Raw genomic sequence first — 21,843 nt, forward strand, 5'->3', positions numbered from 1 at the left:
TGGAAGTCGGTACTGGCTAGTCCCTAACAATTCTAGAACCATTATTTGGAATGGAATAGTTGACACATTTTTAGGCTAGGCCTACCTCAAGTGGACACAAACTCGACTTTTCTGCTCTGCTTTCTAACATTTAAATCTGTCATTTAGCCTACCTTTAGTGAAAATGTTGCAAATGCATGCAAACCACAAAGACAGAAGTTGTATAGCCTATTTATGTGTGCATAATAAAACAATAAAGCCAAACAAATAGCCCTTAACTGCGCTGAATAGTCATATTACAATGTGACTCATATCAACGAATGATTAGGGCCAGACTTCTAGTAGTTCTAGTGCTGTAAGTCAACAAAGGTTAAAGTCAGTTGAAGTTGCCCAAGCAACCACAGGCGCTGGGAGGAGGAAATTCCCATTGCCAGAGACGAGATTTCTATGGTTTGGGTATATGGCATTTCCTGTCAGTGTAAATAGACTGTTGAGCTGATTTGGCTGCTGGACAATGCATGATTGTTTCAAACTAAAAACAAAACGGCATCAAAGAAAATATTCTCCATGCAAGAACCATTATTTAGAACAAATGAATACGGCGGCGGGTAGGTCGTTGTGTTAGCAAGCTAACATGGACCTGGGATCAATGTTGTACAACAATTTAAAAGATGTTACATGGAGCACGACGACTCTCTCTCTGGATCGACTTGTCAGTGCCTACAGACTGCCACAAATTGTGAAACTGGATGGTGGTAAGCGCATTTTTTTGCTATTCAGTGATAGACACTGGCTAAACTTCATCAACTTGTGCTAGATTACTAGAATGCTAGCACGCTAGCAAGGCAAGTTGGCAACTTTGCAAGAATCTGAACGTGGGTGGCTTTCCCGTAGGTAGCTAGCAGAGCTTGGTTACAATCAACATACTTTGTTAGCCATTGAGCTTAGTTGGAAACTGTGTTTCGTACACCACTCGTAATGAATTTATTTACCAACTGAACGCTGGGTACGTCGAAACAAAGAAATTGAGCTCGGCAACACTTGTATCTACCCAAAACCTGTCGAGAACCATGTAAGTGGAAGCAATGTTAGCAAGCTGGTTCTGTTTAGCAGGGTAGCTTGTGTGAACAACCAGTTCACCCCAGATTCCAAACAAGCTAACGTTAGCCGAATTGGAAAATGGTATTGGCAATCACTTTCATGAGGGTGCTGGCGCTGCATGACTTTTAGTCGGTGTATCATTTGGCTTTCCAAATACATCGATTTGTGCTGCGTCAAAGCTAACAAGCTGCAGTCAATACTTTGTTTTGTCTTCAAATTAAGGCTGTTTCGAGTTTACTTCATCAGCTTTTCAGTCTTATCTTGGGCCTGTGCTTGTACACAGGAATGTGCACTGACTAGCTAGCAATGCATCAGACTGGCTTTTGCGAACCTGCAAGCAATAGAATTTGTGTTTGTTGCGTGTTCTGAATTTCCCCGTGGAGTCTGAATGACAGGATAAGTTGGCCTTCCTCTCAATGGATGCTTTGCTTGCTGACGTTAACAGGATGTAGCGAGATAAGACATTTAAATATGATAACATCGGCACTTAAAAAATACCAACTAATTTCTGCATAGCCGTTTCACCTAACCACACGTATAGATATACACATATTATTTACAAAATACTATAATATCATGAGGAGTAGGCAAAATATTTTAGCGGTAGATTGTCGATTGCCGGTTGTAGTTATCTTTGGCACCTGTTCATGAGATGTGTGGACTATCAAGTGTCAACAAGTAGCCAGTAGCCAACTCTGATTTTAAACTCTGGCAGGTTTTTTTGTACGTTCTTGATGTAATATGTTGAGATATAATACATCAATTTAAAAAGCCATCTTTCGAGTGTAGATTTCACCACCCATTGTATCATCAGTCAGATGTCAGATAACATCTGAACAGGCCGTGTAATCTTTTTTTTTTTTTTTCCAGGCCAGACTGTGGAAGGATTGCGTGAAAATGACTACCTCTTGATTCACTCATGTCGGCAGTGGACCACAATCACCGCCCATAGCCTGGAGGAAGGCCATTATGTCATCGGTCCCAAAATCGAGATCCCGGTCCATTATGAGGGTGAGCCAATTCACCATGCCTATGGCTTGCTCTTGCTGTGTTCCCTTTGTGTTTCCATTTAAAATGCACTTCTGTGTTAGTGAAAAAGTTTGAATGCTCACTGGGGCTTGAGGAATGACAGCTGTTTCATTCGACGAATTTCAGCTACTGGCAAATAGGGTGTGAGTCAATAGTTAAACTCTGCTAGAATAACAAGTCCTCTCTTCAGTCCATAGCTTGCATTACATGATCACGGCTAATATTGCTGACGAAAGCATTACTTGTTTTGATTCAGATGTTAACAGTTCAGATTTAATTATTTTTTAGAAATTAGTTTAATATGATCGAATTTGGTATGACTATTGACCATATTGATAGATGCAACCTGCTCACCTTTTAGGTGAGACTCACCTATTTAATTATTATTTGACTAGTGTCAAGGGACACACCTGAAGTCGTCATATGAACAGTACAGAACACTGGTAAAAAATTGGTTTGGGGGAAGGAAAATAAACCTTTGATGTTTAAAGCTGATAGAACGGTTCTTAAAATGTTTTGTTAAATGTATTGTTCCTAGCCAGTAACAGTGGAGTCTAATGAAATTTCCAAAAGCTCTGAAATCACATTATAGTGATATGATGCATATGATTTCTATTTGTCCCATCTTTCATTGGAGCTATATGAGGGACACTGTCTATGCTATTATACGGTCTCATCACTGGCTATTTTTTCTTAGGCCAGTTTAAGTTACTTGAACAGGACCGTGACATCAAGGAACCTGTGCAGTACTTTAACAGCGTGGAGGAAGTGGCAAAGGCTTTTCCCGAGCGGGTTTACGTGATGGAGGAAATCACTTTCAATGTCAAGGTCAGTCTTCTTTACATTCATATCAGTCCTGGGCCTAACATATGCTATGTGTAAATTAGCCCCCTCCAACTCATTCAGTCTTTTAGAAGGATGTCAATCAGTAAAGCATTTTAGGGACACACCAAAACGAGGTCCGTAGTGGTAGCACACGTATTGTACTTGCATCTATTTACACGCATGTAAGATAACTGTGACACACTGTTTAAACGTTCTGGTGCATCTTGCTCCCACATGCAGATGGCCTCAGGCGAGTGTAACGAGGACACGGAGGTTTACAACATCACCCTGAGCACGGGCGACGAGCTGACGCTCATGGGCCAGGCCGAGATCCTGTACGCCAAGACGGCCAAGGAGAAGTCGCGCTTCAACACCATCCTCAAGCGCATCGGCAAGCTCAACTCGCTGGGCAAGCTGGGCCGCGGCAAGATGCCCTGCCTCATCTGCATGAACCACCGCACCAACGAGAGCATCAGCCTGCCCTTCCAGTGCAAGGGCCGCTTCAGCACGTGCTCGCCGCTGGAGCTGCAGATGCAGGAGGGCGAGCACACCATCCGCACCATCGTGGAGAAGACGCGGCTGCCCGTCAACGTGACGGTGCCCAGCGGCCCCCCGCGCAACCAGCACGACCTGCACCTGATCCGCGAGGGCCACCGCTACAAGCTGGTCAACATCCAGACCAAGACGGTGGTGGTGTGCTGCGCGCTGCGCGCCAACAAGGTGCTGCCCGTGCACTTCCCGCTGCACGTGGCCACGCTGCCGCGCCTGCTGCTGCCCGAGGGCCTGCTGCACGGGGAGCCCTGGCTGGAGACGGTGGTGCACCGCTGGTTCACCTACTGCCAGGAGCAGTTCGACATCGACGACTACTCGCGGGCGGTGCGCGACGTGCGCGTGGACTGGAGCGAGGAGGGCAAGAGCCCCAAGAAGGGCGGGGGCGGCGTTGGGGTGGGCGGGCCCGGTGGAGGGGGAGGGATTGGGGGCGGTGGCGGGGGTGGGAGTGGCGGAGGAGGAGGCGGAGTTGGAGTCGGATTGGGCGGCAGCAACGGCTGCCCGGGCCACGTGCACCTGCCCAGCTCGCTGAGCTCGGCCCGCGACGAGCTGACCCAGTCCTTCCACCGGCTCTCCGTCTGCGTCTACGGCAGCAACCTGCACGGCAACAGCGAGGTCAACCTGCAGGGCTGCGTGAGCCTGTGCGGCGAGTACGCGCCGCCGCCCGCACCAGAGCCCAGCTCCGACACGGACTACCTGCTGCCCGAGCTGAGCGAGAGCAGCCCGGGGGGGCCCAGCTCCCTCAAGGCCGACGTGCCCTACGAGGAGCTGTGGCTCGACCACATGAAGAACCAGGCGCCGTGCTCGTCCGCGCTGACGCTAACGGACCACGGCGGCAAGCCCGTGGTCAGGGGCAACATGACACCCGCGCTGCAGTACCCTGCCAGCGTCCCTGCCTGCCCCCTGTTAAGCTCGGAGCTCAATCTACCTCCACCGCCGGTGCCTCCCAAATCTGAAGCTGTAAGTCGCTGCCTTCCATGATAACGGAATGAAGAGCTTAGTAATTCTTAGTCGCACTCTTGTTCTTTGTAGTTTTAATGCCTTCAGAAGCTTGTGACTATTGATCACACTCAGCCATTTTGTAAATAGAACATTAGGTTACGTTTTAAATCCGTTTAAAATGTAAGTGGATTTCATTTAGTGTCGCGATTTTAAGTTCACGTTACTGGAAGCAGGGGTGCTGCCTTCACCACGACAGGAATTATCTATTTATCTGAGCCTCCAGACATGGCAAACACAAAACCCTCCTTGTTATTGTTTTCTCCTTACCTGGGCGGTGCACAGAGACCATTAAACAATATTTAGTGCTCCGGTGGCATGATTCATGGCTTTAAAGGAAGGACAAAGATGACCTCACTGCCCTGTAGTACACACAGTTATTTCCTACATGCAAACATTAACTGTAACAGGAGAGTGAATCTTTTCGGACCAGTGATTTCAGCTTATCCCTGCATTTAAAAGGCTAGGGGTGGGTGGGGTGCCAGTCTCATTGAGAGAAGCCAGTAGTCACTGCTAATGTTGATCTGTGCAGATTCTCTTTATTTGAAAAAGGGCAACCCAAATGCCTACTCTCATATAAATCTAGGGACGTATTTGCATTCAATCCACCAAAATACCGCAACACTCTTCAGAGCTGGCTGCAAGAATGCAGCCTTTTCCAGGCTCCCCCCTCTACGCAAAGCAGCAAATATTTGTGTTAGTCATTAAGGCACACATTGCCACAAAGCACGGCCTACCTTTGAGCATGACTTGGGTTAATTTGTTTAAAAGAAGTCACTGTTTCAGCGACATATTTGCAAAGCAAAGTAGCACACAGTATGCCCACGCTTTATTGGTTTAACACCGACAGCATGACTTTACTATCCTCTCACATAAGGACATAAAAGAATGTGTCATACCTCAATAAAAGTTGGCACATAACACATTTCATGCAGGTTAACCAGATACTAAAAATCAGGGCATTGTTTATTTTAGGTTTTAGATTATGTTAATGTCAACAAATGGATGTACAGTACAAGGCAAACTTTGACCCTTGACCCCAGTGGCAGTGTTGACTGGTGTCAGATGGAAAGCGTTTTTGCCAAGGCTGCTCAAATCTGGTCTTCTATTTACAGAGTGATCTGGACAGAACTGAGTATCTCAAAATAACAATATCCATCCATGTACACTACAAAGTGAGAGCAGATTAGAGATTAGATGTGGATCTTAAAGCCTGAAATGTTTGTCAAACTTGTGAAATTTGTCAAACAGAGGTGAACATTCCTAGCAAACCTTCGTGGCAGTTGTTTGCTTGAAGCTGTAAACAAAATGGCAAGCACCAAGGTAAATAATTGCCACAAAATTGTGCCTCTGCTTACCGAATCTGAACGCACCTCTGGCTTTAGGCTCAACACACCACTCATTTCCAGGTCAAAGTAGTGACAAATAAACACACCACTCACATTATACCCCTCTGCTTTCCAGATTAAAGTAGTGTAAAGTAGTGAGTATCTGTGGACCCTGAGGTTGATGACTGTAAGAGTACTCTATGGGCCCCCCCAGTAACGCCCCCCCCCTGGCCTCTCTGTTCCAGGTGAAGGAGGAGTGTCGGCTCCTGAATGCTCCGCCCATCCCTCCACGGAGCTCCAAGCAGACGGGCGTGCCCTCGTGTTCCACCCCGGTGGCCGCCGCCGCCGCCGCCGCGCCGCTCCCCCTGGGCAAACCCCGACAGCAGGACACCCGCTCGCCCAGCCCCACCCTCTCCTACTACTCCTCTGGCCTGCACAACATGTGAGAACCCCGACTGCCTCATGTCCACACCCACTAGGGGACGGGCGCACTGGTTTGTGCTGTAGTAGCCTAATACTAAATTCTATGCATGTACTAGTGCAGTGGATGAACACACAGTTTTGGCAGCACAAAGCAGCAGTTTGCATATAACTTACAGGAGATTTAAAGATGCGCTCCAGCCATTGATTAACCTCTGAAAAGTTCCCGAAAGATACATATCCATAGAGGGTTTTTTTCCACAGCCTTGAATTAGCTAAGTATGCATTTCAACTCCATTCGCCTCTTCTCCAATGTGTGGAGCTAATGGCCCCTGCCTCTGTATACAACTCCCATAATGGCCCCTGGCCATGTATACAACTCTGACATTATTGTCCCACAAGCAGTTAGTGCACAGTGGAATACATGACCGCTGCATAATTCAATCCAGCCAAGAAGCCCACGCAGCTCAAGTGTAGGGTTGGCCCTGGTGCTGGTCTCAACCTGCTTGATTTGTGGATTAGAGTAAAAAGAACTGGCAGCTCAGACATTACATTACATTTAGCCACTGGCCTTTATCCAAGGCAACCTCAAGTATATTGGAGGCATGTATTTTATCAGGTGCCTGGGAATTGAGATCACGGCCGTGGTATTTCGAGTGCCATTAGGAAAGCCACAGCAACAAGGGCCATTTGATTTCCCGTGTGTGTGCTCTCTGAGCCACACTCTCACTTACACATACACTCTGCACTCTGAGGTCCAGTGCTCTTGGTCACAAGACACCATCTCAACAGCAAACAGGCTCCAACTCAAGTTTTTCCTGACAGGAACTGAACTAGTTCTTGTGAAGACTAACTTTAGAGAGGTTTAACTTTGAAAACGTAATCTAGTCTTAGACTGTGTTAGCTATGAGCTTTATCAAAGCAGTGTTTGGCCTTTGCATTTAGGGCTGCATGGCATCATTTAAGCATTGTTGTTGCCATGTGCAATTGTCACATTGTAGGATGTACCATTTCAAGTAAGGCAAATGTCACCAGTTGCTTTGCTGCTTGATCCAAAAGGGAAAGTCTCACAGTTCTTATTCTCCATGACTAATCAAAAAGAGACATTACATCATAATGAGTCAACCAGTGCATTACACAACCTAATGTCCACTTGAGAAGAATTGGTACAGCTGGTTCAAGAAAGGAGAGTTTGTGCTCCAAAAAAGTGAGAAATAACTTATTGCTTTCTTCTTATTGTTTTCTTTTCTTATTATTCATATTAAAATACTATGTATTATTACTATGATATTTCACATGTATATGTGTATTGCAGAAAATATGTATTGCCATGTTTTTTTTGCAGGTCAGTTTTTGTTCCCCCATTTTCATGCAGCTCTATGCTTGTATTTGTCAGCATAGATACCAAACATTGACTTTTACCTACCGGTTAATCTAATGTAACGCTGACGCGTGTGTGTGTGTGTCTCTTCCTCTCAGCAGAAGCGGTGAGAAGGAGGCGTGCGACTCAGATGAGCCGAGCCAGCCGTGCTACCCGTGCCCCTGGCTGCGTGCGGGCGGCGAGGGCTCGGCCGGCGGCAGCACCAGCGCCTGTCTGTGCCCCTCGGCCCTGGACGGCACGCCATCCCGCCTGTCGTGGCCCAACGACTTCTGCGGCGCCGACTCGCACGCCTCGGGCGACTTCGCCTCCATCCACTGCCGCAGCTACTCCAGCTACCCACGCAAGCGCACCCCCGGCACGCCCAAGGCCTGCCCCTCCGGCCCGTTTGACTTTGAGGGGACCCACAGGGGTGGAGATGGGGCAGGGGGAGCAGCGTCCTCCTCCAAATCCCCGCTGCAGTCCCACCCAGGTCAGTTCCTCAAGTCCACCAGCTACACGCTGGAGGTGTCCAGAGACAAGCCCATTGAGGAGTGCGACGCCAAGCAGAGCCAGTCCTGCCCCAGCCTGCCCCCGAGGACGCCCAAGCCTAGCGACGCCAGGAAGGACACGGACACGGCCGCCGTCGCCATGACGACGGCTGTGGTTGCGGCGGCCGTGGCGGCAGCAGCAGTGGTGCCCGACACTACGGAACTGGTGGACTCTGCCTCTAACAGCTCTTTTGAACAACAACAACAACCGCAACAGCAGGAGCAGCAGTCTGCCGCTGCGCCTGAGGTGTTCACCATCTCGTACGCGCACACAGACACGTCAGGGTCGACGTGGAGTCCGCCCACCGACCTGTCAGGACTGTCCATCGAGGAGGTGTCGCGCTCGCTCTACTTCATAGGGCTGTCGGAGGACGTGGTCGCCCTGTTTGTGCGCGAGAAGATCGACGGCAACCTCCTCCTGCAGCTGACCGAGGAGATCCTCTCAGAGGACTTTAAGCTAACTAAGCTGCAGGTAAAGAAACTGTTGCAGTTTATTGGTGGCTGGAGGCCCAAAATGTAGTAATAATATTCATAATAATAATGATGAATGATAATAATAATAATAGTAACAATAATAAAAACAAACCTGAACAAAAAAATGAAAACAAAACTAGTCTGTGCAAGGCACACAACTGACGGTACCTTGGCCTTGTGTACTGCTCCAGATTAGTTTTGTACCTGAACACTATGCACATTGAGTGGCCTTACAGTGGTGGCCGTTTTGTTTGTCTAATATACATGCATATATTATGTGTATATATATATATATATGTGTGTGTATATATATGGGGTGCTTTTATGTATTAACTATACAGTATGTCTGTATAATAACGTTATGTATCTGTCCGAATCCCTCCTTGACCTGTGTAGGGACATGCACAATGGAAACACTACTTGCTCAAACCCAAAGCCTTTTTTTGTGCAAATCAAAATTATGGATTAGAACAAGGATTTTAAAGATTGCCATTTGACGAGGTGAAGTCTGCAAATGATGACCGATTGTTGTACAATTGTGTAAACAAACAGTGTAATGAAATTCAATGAAGAAACTGCAACCCCCCTCCCTCCATCCATCCATCTTTCGCCATGATAAAGTTAGTGATTTGATTCACTACCTTTTGCTATGGTAACAGTAACCCAATGTCTGTCTCCCCTTTCCTGTCAGATGCTTTCTGTTGAAGCAACTGTGAACCTGGCCTGTGAATGCCTTAGTACGTAAAACAGGTCTAATAATAAAGCCATATGAACCAGGTGATTGCTGATGCAGGAGGCATCTTTGGGGCATTGCAAAAAAATGAATAAAGAAAAAAACGAGAATGTTTCTCAAACAACTGAACCTGTCAATGCAGTCATGTCATTTATTGATAAGGGACAGAGAGTGTGACACCATCACCAGGGTGGTTTCCAAACCAGAGTGTGAACATGGGCGACAGAAGTGCCATCTGACATAATCTTCACTCCTAAGGGTAAATCATTTGGGAGGCAGGTCTTGGTCCTTAACTGTGAGCCTGAGTGGTCATGACCCATCCTTCCTTTCTATTGCACAGTGCTTTACTGTTGGCAAGCGTTTCATCCTTAAAACATCCAAGGGACATGATATTCATATGATCATGAGTTTCACATTGAAGTAGTTGTATCTAAGTACCCTGACAGTGAGAGAGAGAGAGAGAGAGAGCTCAGATCCAGGGCTCCCAGCCTACCCAGACCCTGCCCAGCAGATTGGGGTCAGTGGCCTGGTCCAGCAAACAGTCCACCTGCTCCTCCACACTGAGGTCCTTCTCCCCTTTCTGGGCGCGGACGTTGTGCTCTGGGGTTCCCTGCGCCACAGCCAGCATTCCCTTCACCGTGGGGTCTTTCTCAAAGCCCAGCATGAGCTCCTCGCTGCAACACAAACACAAACACACTGGTGATGACCTGACATTAAGCAGGCTAGACGTTCTTGTACAAACCCTTCTATAGTTAGATAAAATCATTGTGTACAGTTTTGTGTACAGTTTTACATTTCACTTAGCAGTTTAGCATTTATTCCAGTGACTTTCAACAAAGAGTAAAGCTACGCCGCAGAGAAGACCTCAGATTATAATTAGTACTACAACAATAAATACTACCATCACAGGATGGGAGTGCAGAAGTTAAAGTACAATTTAAAGTTTGTTGAAAGAGATCCAACCCCTGGCGAAAATGATGGAATCAGCTCTCATCACTGGAATCATCAATCATTAGAAAAAAGACAAACCACAGATGTGGCTTTGTGAAACATAGCTCAACAAAATTACCAAAATTTTTTGTAATTTAAGGCAATTTATTTTGCAGATCATGTAGTGCAATCATGGAACCTAGTACTTTTTTGGACCTTTTCTGGGTTTCTCCCACAGCTTGATTTCTCTGATGCATATAATGTAGTTATTCTTTATCAATCAGATACCAACTTTGTTGAATGGCAGTTGGCAGATCAGCTTTGCAGGATGGAGCGAATTTTCAATGGGATTGAGATTCAGACTGTTCGCTTGCCATTTCATTGACTTGATAGGTCTTTCCTGAAGATTGGTTTTAACATTCTCTGCTCTATGGCAAGATAAAGCATCATCAAAACTTGTGGATTTACTGTAAAAGTAATATAATAACCTGGTCCTTTAACTCACTTGCAACCCCATACCATCAGTGACTGGAAACTTACATTAAATGTATAGTCTGGAGTCGGACCATTCACAGAGCTGAAGCCTGTGGGTGGTATGAACCGTTGTCTTTCAAACTGCCTCTGCACGTAATAGGCCAGCACTTGTGACCAATCAGAGCAACCGACAGTGTGACGTGCGAGCGCGCTTCGTTAGCCTCATCCATCTTCGTTGTTCTCTATGGATGTTCTGCTATCTCGCTGTCGCGCAGCTCTGTCATCACCGTGCTAAGGCGGACGGACCGACTGACCCGCTGTCGGACACAGGATTGGCTTTAACGGAGTGACGCTAGACCATCCTTGCCGCTAGGGTGCGTCTAGATTTCTAGGCTAGTGCATTACATCACATTATTAAAATTGAACAGAAACAACGACCAAGGCACTTAACTGAATAGCTCACAATCATTGCTTCCTAAGTAAATATGGCCAAACACACATACACACAGATGAAGCTTCAATCCTCTCAAAAAAAGTGTAACACAGGCAGTTCCAATCATGCACTACTTTTATGATGAATACACCTGCATTAAGACTACACTGCCCCAAATGCACGTTGACATGTTGAGTACCTGGTGATAGTGGCAGGATTGGCTCCCTCCAGCTTCCTCCGTGCGAAGCTGACCTTCTGCAGTGGGTACCATTTAATCTCCTTAGTGTCCACACTCTCCATCCACTTGCCACCTTTCTTCAGCTGCTTCATCTCAAAGTTCTGCAGAGGAGCACCAGAGAGGACATGAAGAAATGAAACATGCACTGGCTAAAACACACATCATCACTTACGTAAGCCCTTATAAATACAACCAATAGTTTCCGAAAAGGCAGTAAAAAAAAGTGTCATTACGCCGGACAGATGGACAGATGTTGAGGCTGAGGAGGACAGTTGGTGGGGCATGTAAATGAAGACAAAGATATGGGACAAGACTGCATTTTTGTCTGGTTGTTGTGGTGTCTGTATTGTGGTGATCCTTGGGAGGACCCCATCTTACGCAATAAAAAGGTGTCATTATGTCAGTCATCTACTAGACACGTGTGCTCCCTCACCTTCCAGTCGAGCGAGGGCTCTTTGACGAAGACGTCCATGGTGTTGAGCAGCAGGTCCGGCTGCTCGCGGAAGGCTCGCAGCGAGTGCGCCATGATGCTGCGGATCAGACCGGACTCCTGCAGTGGCCGCATCAGGTTCAGAAACTGCCGCGTCAGCCGGAACGGCATCAGCTCGGGCACCGGGAGGAACTAGGGGAATCAGAGAGGACTCCTGAGGTCAGCCTGTTTGTGCGCCAGCCCATGGTTCTTTTTTTTTTTTTTTTTAAATGTTGAGCACTGATCCTTGTGTATTTTAGAACACATGATTTAAGGCCTTTCCTAAGAACTCCAAGACAGCAAAGTGATTATTCAGAGATGATAGATCAGAGAACATTACGTCTGGAGTTAAACTGGTGTCTTCTTAGCTTTCCAACCCTGAGCAAGCTTTTCCAAATCTTCCTGTAAGAATCTATTTCAGTAATCCTAGAACGGCACGAGCTGTGGAGGCGTGGAGGTGCTGTGACACACACCTGTGTGGCGGAGCCGAAGGCGTGTCCGAAGTCGATGCCGATCATGCCGCCCGTCTCGGTGTTGATCATGAAGTTGGAGAGGTGGCGGTCGCCGATGCCCAGGAGCCACTGGCTGACGCAGAGCAGGGCGTGGGAGCTGGTGAAGTGGGAGCGCAGGGACAGGAACGCCTCCGGGGTCGTGCTCATCCGAACAAACGCTCGCCTGCACACACACAGAGCACAGGCATCAGGACATTACATTACATTTGGCCCACGCATTTTTAACCAAAGCAGCTAACATGGTAAACACTAAACAGTTTAAGTTAATCAAATAATTTGCATCATTACTGGCACTGCCAAAACAGAGTTCTACACACAGAGTTGACATTGGTTAAAAAATGGATAATCCAACCTCAGTAGATCTTCTGGGACCATCTGTTCAAGCTTCCTGAAGTTGTTAACGGTTTCTGTGCGACTGGCTTTCCTGCAGAAAATGGTAGCAATCACTTTATTTCCCAGCTTCCATTATCAAACTTACGGTTGCTCTAAGCAATGTTACACCGTTTCTAAGCTAAAACATTTTTGTCACATACAGCAAACATCCCCTCACCATCCACTAGCTGCCTGTGACCTGAATACAGTGTTAAAAAATCAATCTCTGTGGACAGACCAGGCTCCAAAAATGGCAACAAAAACAACCTGGTCCAGCCAGGACCATAAAAACAGAAACTGTTCTAGCCAATCACCAACGGGATGCGCGTTTAGGAGAGTTTCAATTGCACAGGAGTGAGGGAGAGTGAGCAGTGAGCTAGTTTTGTTCGAACGTCAACAGAAGTAACATTAGCCAACATCACTTGGAGCACCTTTAAATCACAAAGACAACTTAGAACCAACTTAGAGATGCATCTAGAAGTAGTTCTGAGATTCTAGCAAAAAGAAATGGACACACACCATACTGTAGATGGGATGCAAGAGTTGATTGTTCACTTACCTGTATGACTCTGCATACCGTCTTATGTCCTTTCCATATTTTTGGAGCCATCTGTCATATGATTCATTTGGTCTAAAGAAAAAAGCCGGAATATTTTAAAATATTTTAAAATATATATTTTACAAATATTTAAACATTTAAGATATTCAAAAACAAACACAGCAGATGTTATTTCAGTAGTGTGGTGAAAGAGAAACCGTACGCCGCAATAGTCTTTTGCTCTTCCTCCGTTCGTCTACTGGCCAGGAAGTCTTTCAGGGTGCAAGTGTTCTCCATCCACTCAATCAGACCAATCCTACATGAATCAGCAGGAACAAAACAGCTTCACCACCAAGCACTGACACCAGTTCATTTTCCACAGCCTCTAGTACATATAGGACATGGGCACTGCAGAGTCATTGACTGGTGAATTGATGGAGGAACAAGCTCTTGCAATACTACAGTACAAACATACATCGGGAGATACCAACTGTGTGTGCATGTTCAGTAGACATCAGAGGTGCATTCAAATTCACAAGCAGTGCTCCGCTAACACACAGTGAATCGAGACATGGTTTTGACGAAGGCAGCAATGCAATTACCGTTAGCATTAGCATCAAATCATTCAAATTGAACTGTTCAAAGAAAACATGTTCACCATGAACGTTCCCCACTGGTTGGGAAATTTGAATGCACCAGGGAAAGTTGAGGAGCAGTGAGAGTAAATGGCACAGGTGTGGTGGTACCTGCTGGTGATGGGCACCACCTGGTAGGTGCGGAGCTGCATGTTCCTCTGGGAGCAGGCGGTGTCGCGGTGCAGGAGGATGTTCATGACGCCGAACAGCTGCTCGATGCGCTGGTCCTGACGCAGGTCCTCACCCCCCTTCACCAGGAACGGATAATCCTTCTCATCATCGCCACGGATCACCAGCCGCTTGGGACGCCTGATGGAGGTCATGACCTTGACCTAAGGCATATACAGTATGACACCAAAAATGCAGTCAAATCAAATATGACATAAATACAGCCACATTTAACTTTGTAAAGTATTAATATTTTGTTTCAATTGGATTGATTACTCTCCTTTTATGACGCTGTACCACCTGTATGTTAAATGTCTCAAACAATGCTAGTTTGCTAGCCCATGCTCAGTTTCAGCATATCATATTTTCCACATACCCGCTCGTCGAATCCTGTAATCTTTGCATGATATTCAGGCAAGGGCTTAGACCTGCCATCATACTGTCCTAAAACAGCAGGAGAGAAAACATTATTCATGTAAATCTACTGTAGCCTATATTGCCTGTAATTGGTTGGGAGTCTAGGTAGTGATGACATTGGGGTCTAGGTGACCCAGGTCCTCCAGTTTTCTGAGCCTCACCTGGGATCTCCAGTTCGTCCCTGAGGGTTTCGGCCTTGAAGTTGCTGAGCCAGGGCGAATACTCCTTCAGGTTGCCCGGCTCCTTCTGGAAACCCCGCATGTTGGCCGCCAGCTCATCTACCTGCCTCAGGTAAGTCTTCTCCTTACGCTTCTCAAACAGCTTGGAGCCGCCCGAACCCAACACCTTCTCCACCTCTTTATTGAATTTCTGAAGATCAAAACACTCATGAGATGAAACCAATGTATCATTTTTTTTATTTTACAATTTTTTGGGACGTATTATTCTCTGAGATCAAATCTTTTGCTATCAATATAACCATGCTGTATCATTTCAGTAAAGTATACTTCTTACATTAGTTTGTATGTGTCCACTGATACATTCTAATAATATGACGAGTAGTGACCAAATCTACTCAAATCTTAACCTGTATGAACTTCTTGCGGAAGGAGCCGAAGCCCATAGCTCTGGAGTCCCCCAGAGAGGAGTGCATCTCATCATACAGAGCCTTCATCTTCTTCTTGTCCAGATTGGGTTTGTCCAGCTGATTCTTCACCTCGTCCCACCAGTCCTGTAACAGTCCAGAGGAGGCTTGTTCATCACCAACTAGTCAAGCTAGGACTTGGGGCTATGCAGCAAAGGGCTTTCAACTACATGTTACCGTACCTTAAAGAGCATTTCAGGGTTTGTCAGCTGCTGCAAGGCATTGACAAAATCTTGGATGACTCCTCCCTTATCAAGCAGGGGTTTTAACCTGTACACAGAGAGAGAGAGAGAGAGCAATATCAGTTCTATCTTTCTATCCAACCAGAAACAGAATATTCCCAAAAGCATATACCATCTGTGCTCCTAATTTGAATCCTTTAAATTACATTTGATAAAAAAAAGTTTAACAATCAAAACTCCGGGTGCATTGCCCTTTTCTGAGCAACTTATTCTAAGCTGATTATTTTTTCTGTAAGGATGCTATTTTTGTAGACCTTGGATATTGAGCAAATATTCTAGATGTTTTCAGACACCTTCACCAAAGTGTCCATACTTTTCCAGGTCTGGAAAGCAGCCTTTGTAACATCACACAGAACTTCACAGAACCGCGTCACAAACCTCTCCACAAACTCTTTGTTCTTGTGTCCCTCCGCCGTCTCCTCAAACGAGTAGTTCTCGCTGCTGATCATGTAGGGGTAGACCAGCGCCTGCGGGTAGGACTCGGCGATCTCCAAGATCACCTGCTGCACCGCCACCGCCTCAGGCTTGTCCAGCAGGGCCATCATCTGACTGATCCAGCCAATCAGCTGCCAGCAGGGCACTGCGACAACCTGTAAAAGAACAGCGTTAACTCAAGCCCCGTCTACTGATGCCACACCCATGGAAGAGATATACTACCATCCTCCCAAAATCTCGGCTGTTGCTAGGATGATATCAGAATCATAAATTGGTCAAATTGCACCATGTGATGGGATTTTTCTAGACTGCATCACAAACAGATTTTGTTTGACTAATGTTAGATTCAAAGCCTAAATGAATGACTCTTCATTAATGAATGAATGACTAATTAATGAATGGCTAATTCATTGAGCCCAACTGCGCGGCACCTCTTTGGCCATGATGTGCAGGGTCTCTGCAGGGTAGAGCTCCACCAGCTGCAGCAGGCGCGGGAACTGGAGTCGAGCCTCCTCCGAGTTGAGTCTCAGGGCTTTCAGCATGGACTCCACCACACACACAGGCAGGGCCTGCTGCTCCACAACTTTGCTTACTGACACACACACACACACACACACACACACACAATGAAGCAAAATGTGGCAAATCACAAAGTATTAATTTTAGAGGAGTGTTGAAAGTTGTAGAAATAACGATCAATCACAATGAGAGCATCTAGAATTAAACCGATATATTACAAATCTAATACTGGGTTAAACACGTCCTATGATGACGACATTTTCTCAAATCACCATCTCAATTATCAATATTAATCTTCACATAAATACTAAGAGTTAGAGTAGACAGATATGGTAACTCACCTGTTCCTCCTCTCTGCTCATCCTCCCGGAGTATCTTGTCACAGAAGTTGGCGAGGGTCATGTGGGCCTCAACGATGCCAGCTGTGTCCCAGTGCTGCTGGGAGAAAGACTGCACTTCCTCTTCTGCCCTGCGGGTGGCGCTTCTAAGCAACTCTAAGGCACGCAACTGCAGTTTCTCCACAACTGCCTCCTGTACACACACACACACCACCTGTCACTGGAAAAGCATTTTTTTTTGTAATTTTGAGCATTAATGTTACCTTAGGACTAATAATCCAAATGAATAGGCCATGGTGAATGAACAATGATTATGGTAGTGATCAACAGTTCTTAACACCAACTAACTACACAGGCATCAATAGTCACAGACAACTATGCATAACATACAGTACATACTGCAGTACATGGTAAATGTTCTGGTCTGTAGTGTGCCAAACCTGTGTGCTGGTTGAGGAGGCCTCAGCATACTGCAGCAGCCTGCTGGCCTTGTCTTGGCCGATGGTCTCCAGAGCAGAGGGGTTGTGCTGGAGGGCCGAGGCCAGCAGGTGGAAGGACGTGCCCATGAGGATCCGCTGGCTGCGGTACACACGGCCCTGACCTGAGCGCTCACTCTGCCGCTCAGTGTCCTCTAGGGGTGGGGGGAGAGAGAGAGAGAGAGAGAGAGAGAGAGAGAGAGAGAGAGAGAGAGAGAGAGAGAGAGAGAGAGAGAGAGAGAGAGAGAGAGAGAGAGAGAGAGAGAGAGAGAGAGAGAGAGGGAAAGAGAGAGAAAACAGGCAGAGAGAGTGTGAGTGTAAGACAGCGAATTTCCTTAATCTATTTTATTTTTTTAATTTAAAAAAGGTGGTGTACACATTGCCCATTTATAACTCTAGTGAACCTCAGCTAATTATCACAGCAGTTTTACACAAAGACATCCTAATAATGCCTGTTGAAGTCAGGCCTGAGGGTAGAGCGTGGTTAATGCAGCAGACTGACCCAGCAGAGGCAGAGTCTTGAGCAGGCTGCCGATGTGCTCGCTGGGCCCCAGGCTGGCGCTGCGCTTGTGGGTGAAGAGGCTGAAGGTGTGCACCCAGCGCAGCAGCCAGCCGTCCTGCGTCTTGGCCTCGCGGTGCAGCTCCTTCAGAAGCTTGGTGGACACCGGGAAGCAATTCTGACATGGGTTGGATAGAGCAGAGAGGATGATAACATTTACACCTGGAATGTCTAACACATACACAGAAATAATATCATTCTGTGTTTTTAGTCTCAATACTGTACATTTCGCAAGAGACCACATGGAGACCACATGTGTTTGGGGAAGTATGCCTTGTAATGTCTGGTCTCCATGTGGAGACCAGACATTACAAGGCATACTTCCCCAAACACACTCAGTGAAAAGGTGGCTTCATATCATATTGTATGTGATAAGCAGATCACAAAGAAATCATCACCAGTGGAGACCAGACATTACAAGGCATGCTTCCCCAAACACACTCAGCGAAAAGGTGGCTTCGCTTCATATCATATGTTTGTATTTCAAACATTTTGATGCTAAAATTAAGTTTACATAGGCCTATGTATGATATGCATAATTTGCTAAAATACATAGGCCTAGTAAGTTGACTATTTCATATTGATTTTTATTTTGACTCACATTTTACACGATTGTCATATTGACTTACATGTATCTTTATGTCAACTGTCTATTTGAGTGCCTGTCACTTTAAAATAACGTGAGAGTAATTAGGCCTGGTTATTCGGCTAGTGTAAAATAATGCAATATGAGGAAGCAAAGCCCATGTTTTCTATGTAATGTATGTAGTTTAAATAAATGTTCTAAAACCAAACAAGTGGAAGAACACAGTATTCATTAGTAGCCTAGTTATTGGGTGCTACACAGACTGAAGTCGGAGACCAAGACGAAATGTTTTGCAATTTCACAACGGGATTACTTGGGAATGGTTTCTTGTACAAATGAATGCTTCTCATGTAGCCTAAATTCACGTTGATTTTCTCGCGAACCCTTGATTACAATACCGTCGGAAAGCTAAGACGTGCAGTCTACTGTACAAGTGACACGCATCAGTGACTCGTAGGCTAGCCTACCAGAGACAACATACTGTACTTCGTGAGCAATCCGACAGAGATGAATGAGTGTTCATTTAGCAATTTTTGCCCGTCGCATATAATTTATCTGAGGGACAGGGGTTATCTCTGGGGAGTGGAAGGGCGAATCAGTTCAGTTTGTTCTTTAATGGTTAGACTACATCAGCACCAAGTTTGACAGCTAGAGTAGTGTTCCGGAAGGAGCAACGGTGGTTTACTTGGAATTCGGGAGTACGTCACACTAGCGGTGGCATAAAGGCTATTGAGAACAAATTATCGGCCGACACAAAATGATAGAATGTCGCACGATACTCAAGCATATGACTGATTTGAGTCCCTTTAAAATACAGATGAACCAATGACATTTCTAGAGCACTGGACCACACAAAGCAGCATGTACTGTATGAGTATTAGAGCTGCATGTAAAGACCTCTTTCCATTTCCTATGACTGAACTACACAGAGCTGCATGTTTGAGCACTAGAGCTGTGTGAGGACCTCTTTCCATTTCCTATGACTGAACTACACAGAGCTGCATGTTTGAGCACTAGAGCTGTGTGAGGACCTGTTTCCATGCACTGTCTGCCATGCGGAGCTTCATGTTGAACTTGCAGTCCTTGACGAGCGCCTCCATGTCCTCGGGCCGCTCGGCCTCCGCCCCGTCTCCGTCCACCTCCATGCTGTCGTCGGGCGACGCCGACGCTCTCAGCTTCTCCAGGATCTTGTCCAGGAAGAAGCAGCTGTAGCAAGCACAGATAAGGCGAAACACAAAGGTTACAAACAGGGTTTCAGGACTCCTCCCTACTGTGACATAAACAAAACAAACAAACAAACAAAACAAACAACAACAACAACCACTGAAAGAGAAGCGCTACCGAGAGGTGATGATGTCATCCCACACATTCATGGGGTCCATTTTGGCGTCAGGGTAACGTGCGCTCCAGAGCCTGATGAGGTTTTTCAATGACGTCACAGATACTGGACAAAGCAAACAGATGGCAGACAGTGAGACCAGATGCAATGGTGCAGCAGTTCATCAACAACAGAAAAGGGAATAACTAAAAGAGAAGTCACAGAAGAACTTCAAAAGATTCAATTTAAAAAAATCAAGAGATTGAAACAAAATCAATAACTTTTACAAAGTCAGAGTGCTCAACACACCCAAACAGAAGATGCATAGTTAAACCAAAGTTTGGGTGAATGAGCTGCAGATTGATCAGGTGGCAGTCAGTGTCCCCACCAGCCACAGCAGAGCTACAGGCAGACACGCACCGTCTCCTGTGATGAAGTGCAGGAAGTCCTGGATCTCAGTGAGCGCCTGCACAGACTGCAGCACCGTCAGCCGGCTCTGGTTCAGCAGCGGGTCGATGCTGGAGTAGTTCTGCAGCACAACCACGGGACATACAACGGCAGCACAGTCAGAGAGGAGATGTACAACACCAGCATAAAACTGCTCTGTCAGGAATTCTCAACACTTTATTATACTTTAGCCCAGCTCCTAAAGCACTACACTACCACCGCCAACATTACCACTGATTACGGAGCAATTCTACCGGCAGATCAAAATGACGGCCCTGACAATCCTGCATAGATAAATACTCCTAATACTAATAAAGAAGACAGATCTTTAGAAGAGTATCTTTAAAATTCATTGTTTATACAATGGTGTGCTAAAGCTATGTGGAGAGATGCAGAAATGTGGTTGAGCAAACTACCTGACAATATACTGCGGGGTACACCAACTACATTTAAGGAAAACCTAGACCTTCTAGTAGTCTAATGTCAAAATTGTTTCTTTTCTGACAGATACGCAGGCAGAAAGGCTGAAGATGAGTTGTACACATTTGATGTAGGGCCCCAACTAAAGGAGTCGTGTGTGCATTTGATGTAGGGCCCCAAATAGATGCTGGATGGTCTTTCAGGCAGCGATGCCACAGTTGACTGAAAGGCACTTAACCCTAACCCTAACTGTAACCCTAACCTTAACCCATGCCTAACCCTAGCGCCTTCCAGCCAGTGAGTGCTGCCTTGAGGACAACACTGGGGGCTTACAACCCCAAGAGCCCAACTGGACGCGCTGACCTGCATGAAGACCTGCATGCAGTTGTTGGCGTAGTACTTGGCGCGGTCGTAGTCCTCCTGCAGCACGTAGAGCAGGCTGAGCTCCTGGCTGTAGTGCGTCTCCATCACCACCTTGCGCTCCTCCACCTTCATGGCGCCGTCCACGAAGCTCAGCAGCGATTGGTCGCGCTCGCCCAGCTGCAGCTGCTTCAGCATGCTACGCATCATGTAGGGCAGGTAGTTCTCCTGGTGGACACACACACACACACAGCACACGCACGCAGACAGGCACGAACACACAAACACACACGCACGTACGCACAGCACACACACACACACGACAGGCGTGCACGACACACGCACAAACAAACATAACACAATACAATTTAAATGAATTTGTTTTTCCCTTACAATACATTTCCAAAGGCAGATTTTTTTAGGTGAACTCTAAAAGCAACATTAGCTTTACGGAATAGCGTGGATTACGGCTCATCGCCATGGTTCTGATGAGGAGTGCTCTGAGCTCGCCCCAGCAGGGTGATTTGAGGTCTCTGAACAGGAGAGGGTAGCTCACCTGGTAGAAGGGCTCGCTCCATATCTTCTCCAGGTTCACCGGCGCGCTGTCGTCAATGTTGACCGTGGCGCAGTACTGCAGGGACTTCCACTCGGTCAGGTGACTGTAGGAGTCCAGGGCCGCTATCTCCCAGAAGTCCTTCTCCGTGTCCAGCGGATCACCGTCGCTCCACTCCTCAATATTCAGTGCCTACACAGAACACACCACAGAGCACAACATAGCACGCAGCAGAACACAATCAATATATTAGAGCACTCATTTATCAATGAATCACTAATAGTTGATAGACACCAGTACTATAGTACCGTTTATATTTATTGCCTACCTAGAAAAACAGTTAAGTCCAACACAATATAACAACACGGCACTAAACCTAGCAATGCCTGTACTCATTTCATCAATAAAATGACCTG

At 46.4% G+C, this 21,843-nt stretch overlaps 2 protein-coding genes across 3 annotated transcripts in view; one reads left to right on the forward strand and one right to left on the reverse strand.

Moving 5' to 3' along the window:
- Nucleotides 1-378: 378 nt before the first annotated feature.
- Nucleotides 379-9,474, forward strand: garem (GRB2 associated, regulator of MAPK1). Its single transcript, XM_062520984.1, has 6 exons — nucleotides 379-734; nucleotides 1,951-2,091; nucleotides 2,807-2,937; nucleotides 3,175-4,443; nucleotides 6,056-6,252; nucleotides 7,713-9,474. The coding sequence occupies exons 1-6, from the start codon at nucleotides 614-616 to the stop codon at nucleotides 8,656-8,658; spliced, it is 2,805 nt and encodes a 934-aa protein (XP_062376968.1). The 5' UTR covers nucleotides 379-613; the 3' UTR covers nucleotides 8,659-9,474.
- Nucleotides 9,475-9,596: 122 nt separating this feature from the next.
- Nucleotides 9,597-21,843, reverse strand: part of prkdc (protein kinase, DNA-activated, catalytic subunit) — a 78,144-nt gene continuing 65,897 nt past the window's right edge. For both annotated transcript variants that reach the window (XM_062520982.1, XM_062520981.1), the window contains exons 65-86: nucleotides 21,431-21,619; nucleotides 20,878-21,102; nucleotides 20,068-20,176; nucleotides 19,671-19,773; nucleotides 19,361-19,535; nucleotides 17,687-17,861; nucleotides 17,149-17,339; nucleotides 16,712-16,901; nucleotides 16,283-16,443; nucleotides 15,795-16,006; nucleotides 15,357-15,444; nucleotides 15,118-15,261; nucleotides 14,693-14,900; nucleotides 14,491-14,558; nucleotides 14,058-14,278; nucleotides 13,535-13,627; nucleotides 13,333-13,404; nucleotides 12,754-12,825; nucleotides 12,363-12,564; nucleotides 11,854-12,042; nucleotides 11,382-11,521; nucleotides 9,597-10,019 (exon numbers count right to left, since the gene is read on the reverse strand). In XM_062520982.1, coding sequence (XP_062376966.1) covers nucleotides 9,815-10,019; nucleotides 11,382-11,521; nucleotides 11,854-12,042; nucleotides 12,363-12,564; nucleotides 12,754-12,825; nucleotides 13,333-13,404; nucleotides 13,535-13,627; nucleotides 14,058-14,278; nucleotides 14,491-14,558; nucleotides 14,693-14,900; nucleotides 15,118-15,261; nucleotides 15,357-15,444; nucleotides 15,795-16,006; nucleotides 16,283-16,443; nucleotides 16,712-16,901; nucleotides 17,149-17,339; nucleotides 17,687-17,861; nucleotides 19,361-19,535; nucleotides 19,671-19,773; nucleotides 20,068-20,176; nucleotides 20,878-21,102; nucleotides 21,431-21,619 — 3,432 coding nt within the window. In that variant the 3' untranslated portion in view covers nucleotides 9,597-9,814. The remainder of the gene's footprint in view (nucleotides 10,020-11,381; nucleotides 11,522-11,853; nucleotides 12,043-12,362; nucleotides 12,565-12,753; nucleotides 12,826-13,332; nucleotides 13,405-13,534; nucleotides 13,628-14,057; nucleotides 14,279-14,490; nucleotides 14,559-14,692; nucleotides 14,901-15,117; nucleotides 15,262-15,356; nucleotides 15,445-15,794; nucleotides 16,007-16,282; nucleotides 16,444-16,711; nucleotides 16,902-17,148; nucleotides 17,340-17,686; nucleotides 17,862-19,360; nucleotides 19,536-19,670; nucleotides 19,774-20,067; nucleotides 20,177-20,877; nucleotides 21,103-21,430; nucleotides 21,620-21,843) is intronic.

The sequence above is a fragment of the Sardina pilchardus genome, chromosome 19 (assembly GCF_963854185.1).
Source record: "Sardina pilchardus chromosome 19, fSarPil1.1, whole genome shotgun sequence".
Taxonomy (NCBI): domain Eukaryota; kingdom Metazoa; phylum Chordata; class Actinopteri; order Clupeiformes; family Clupeidae; genus Sardina; species Sardina pilchardus.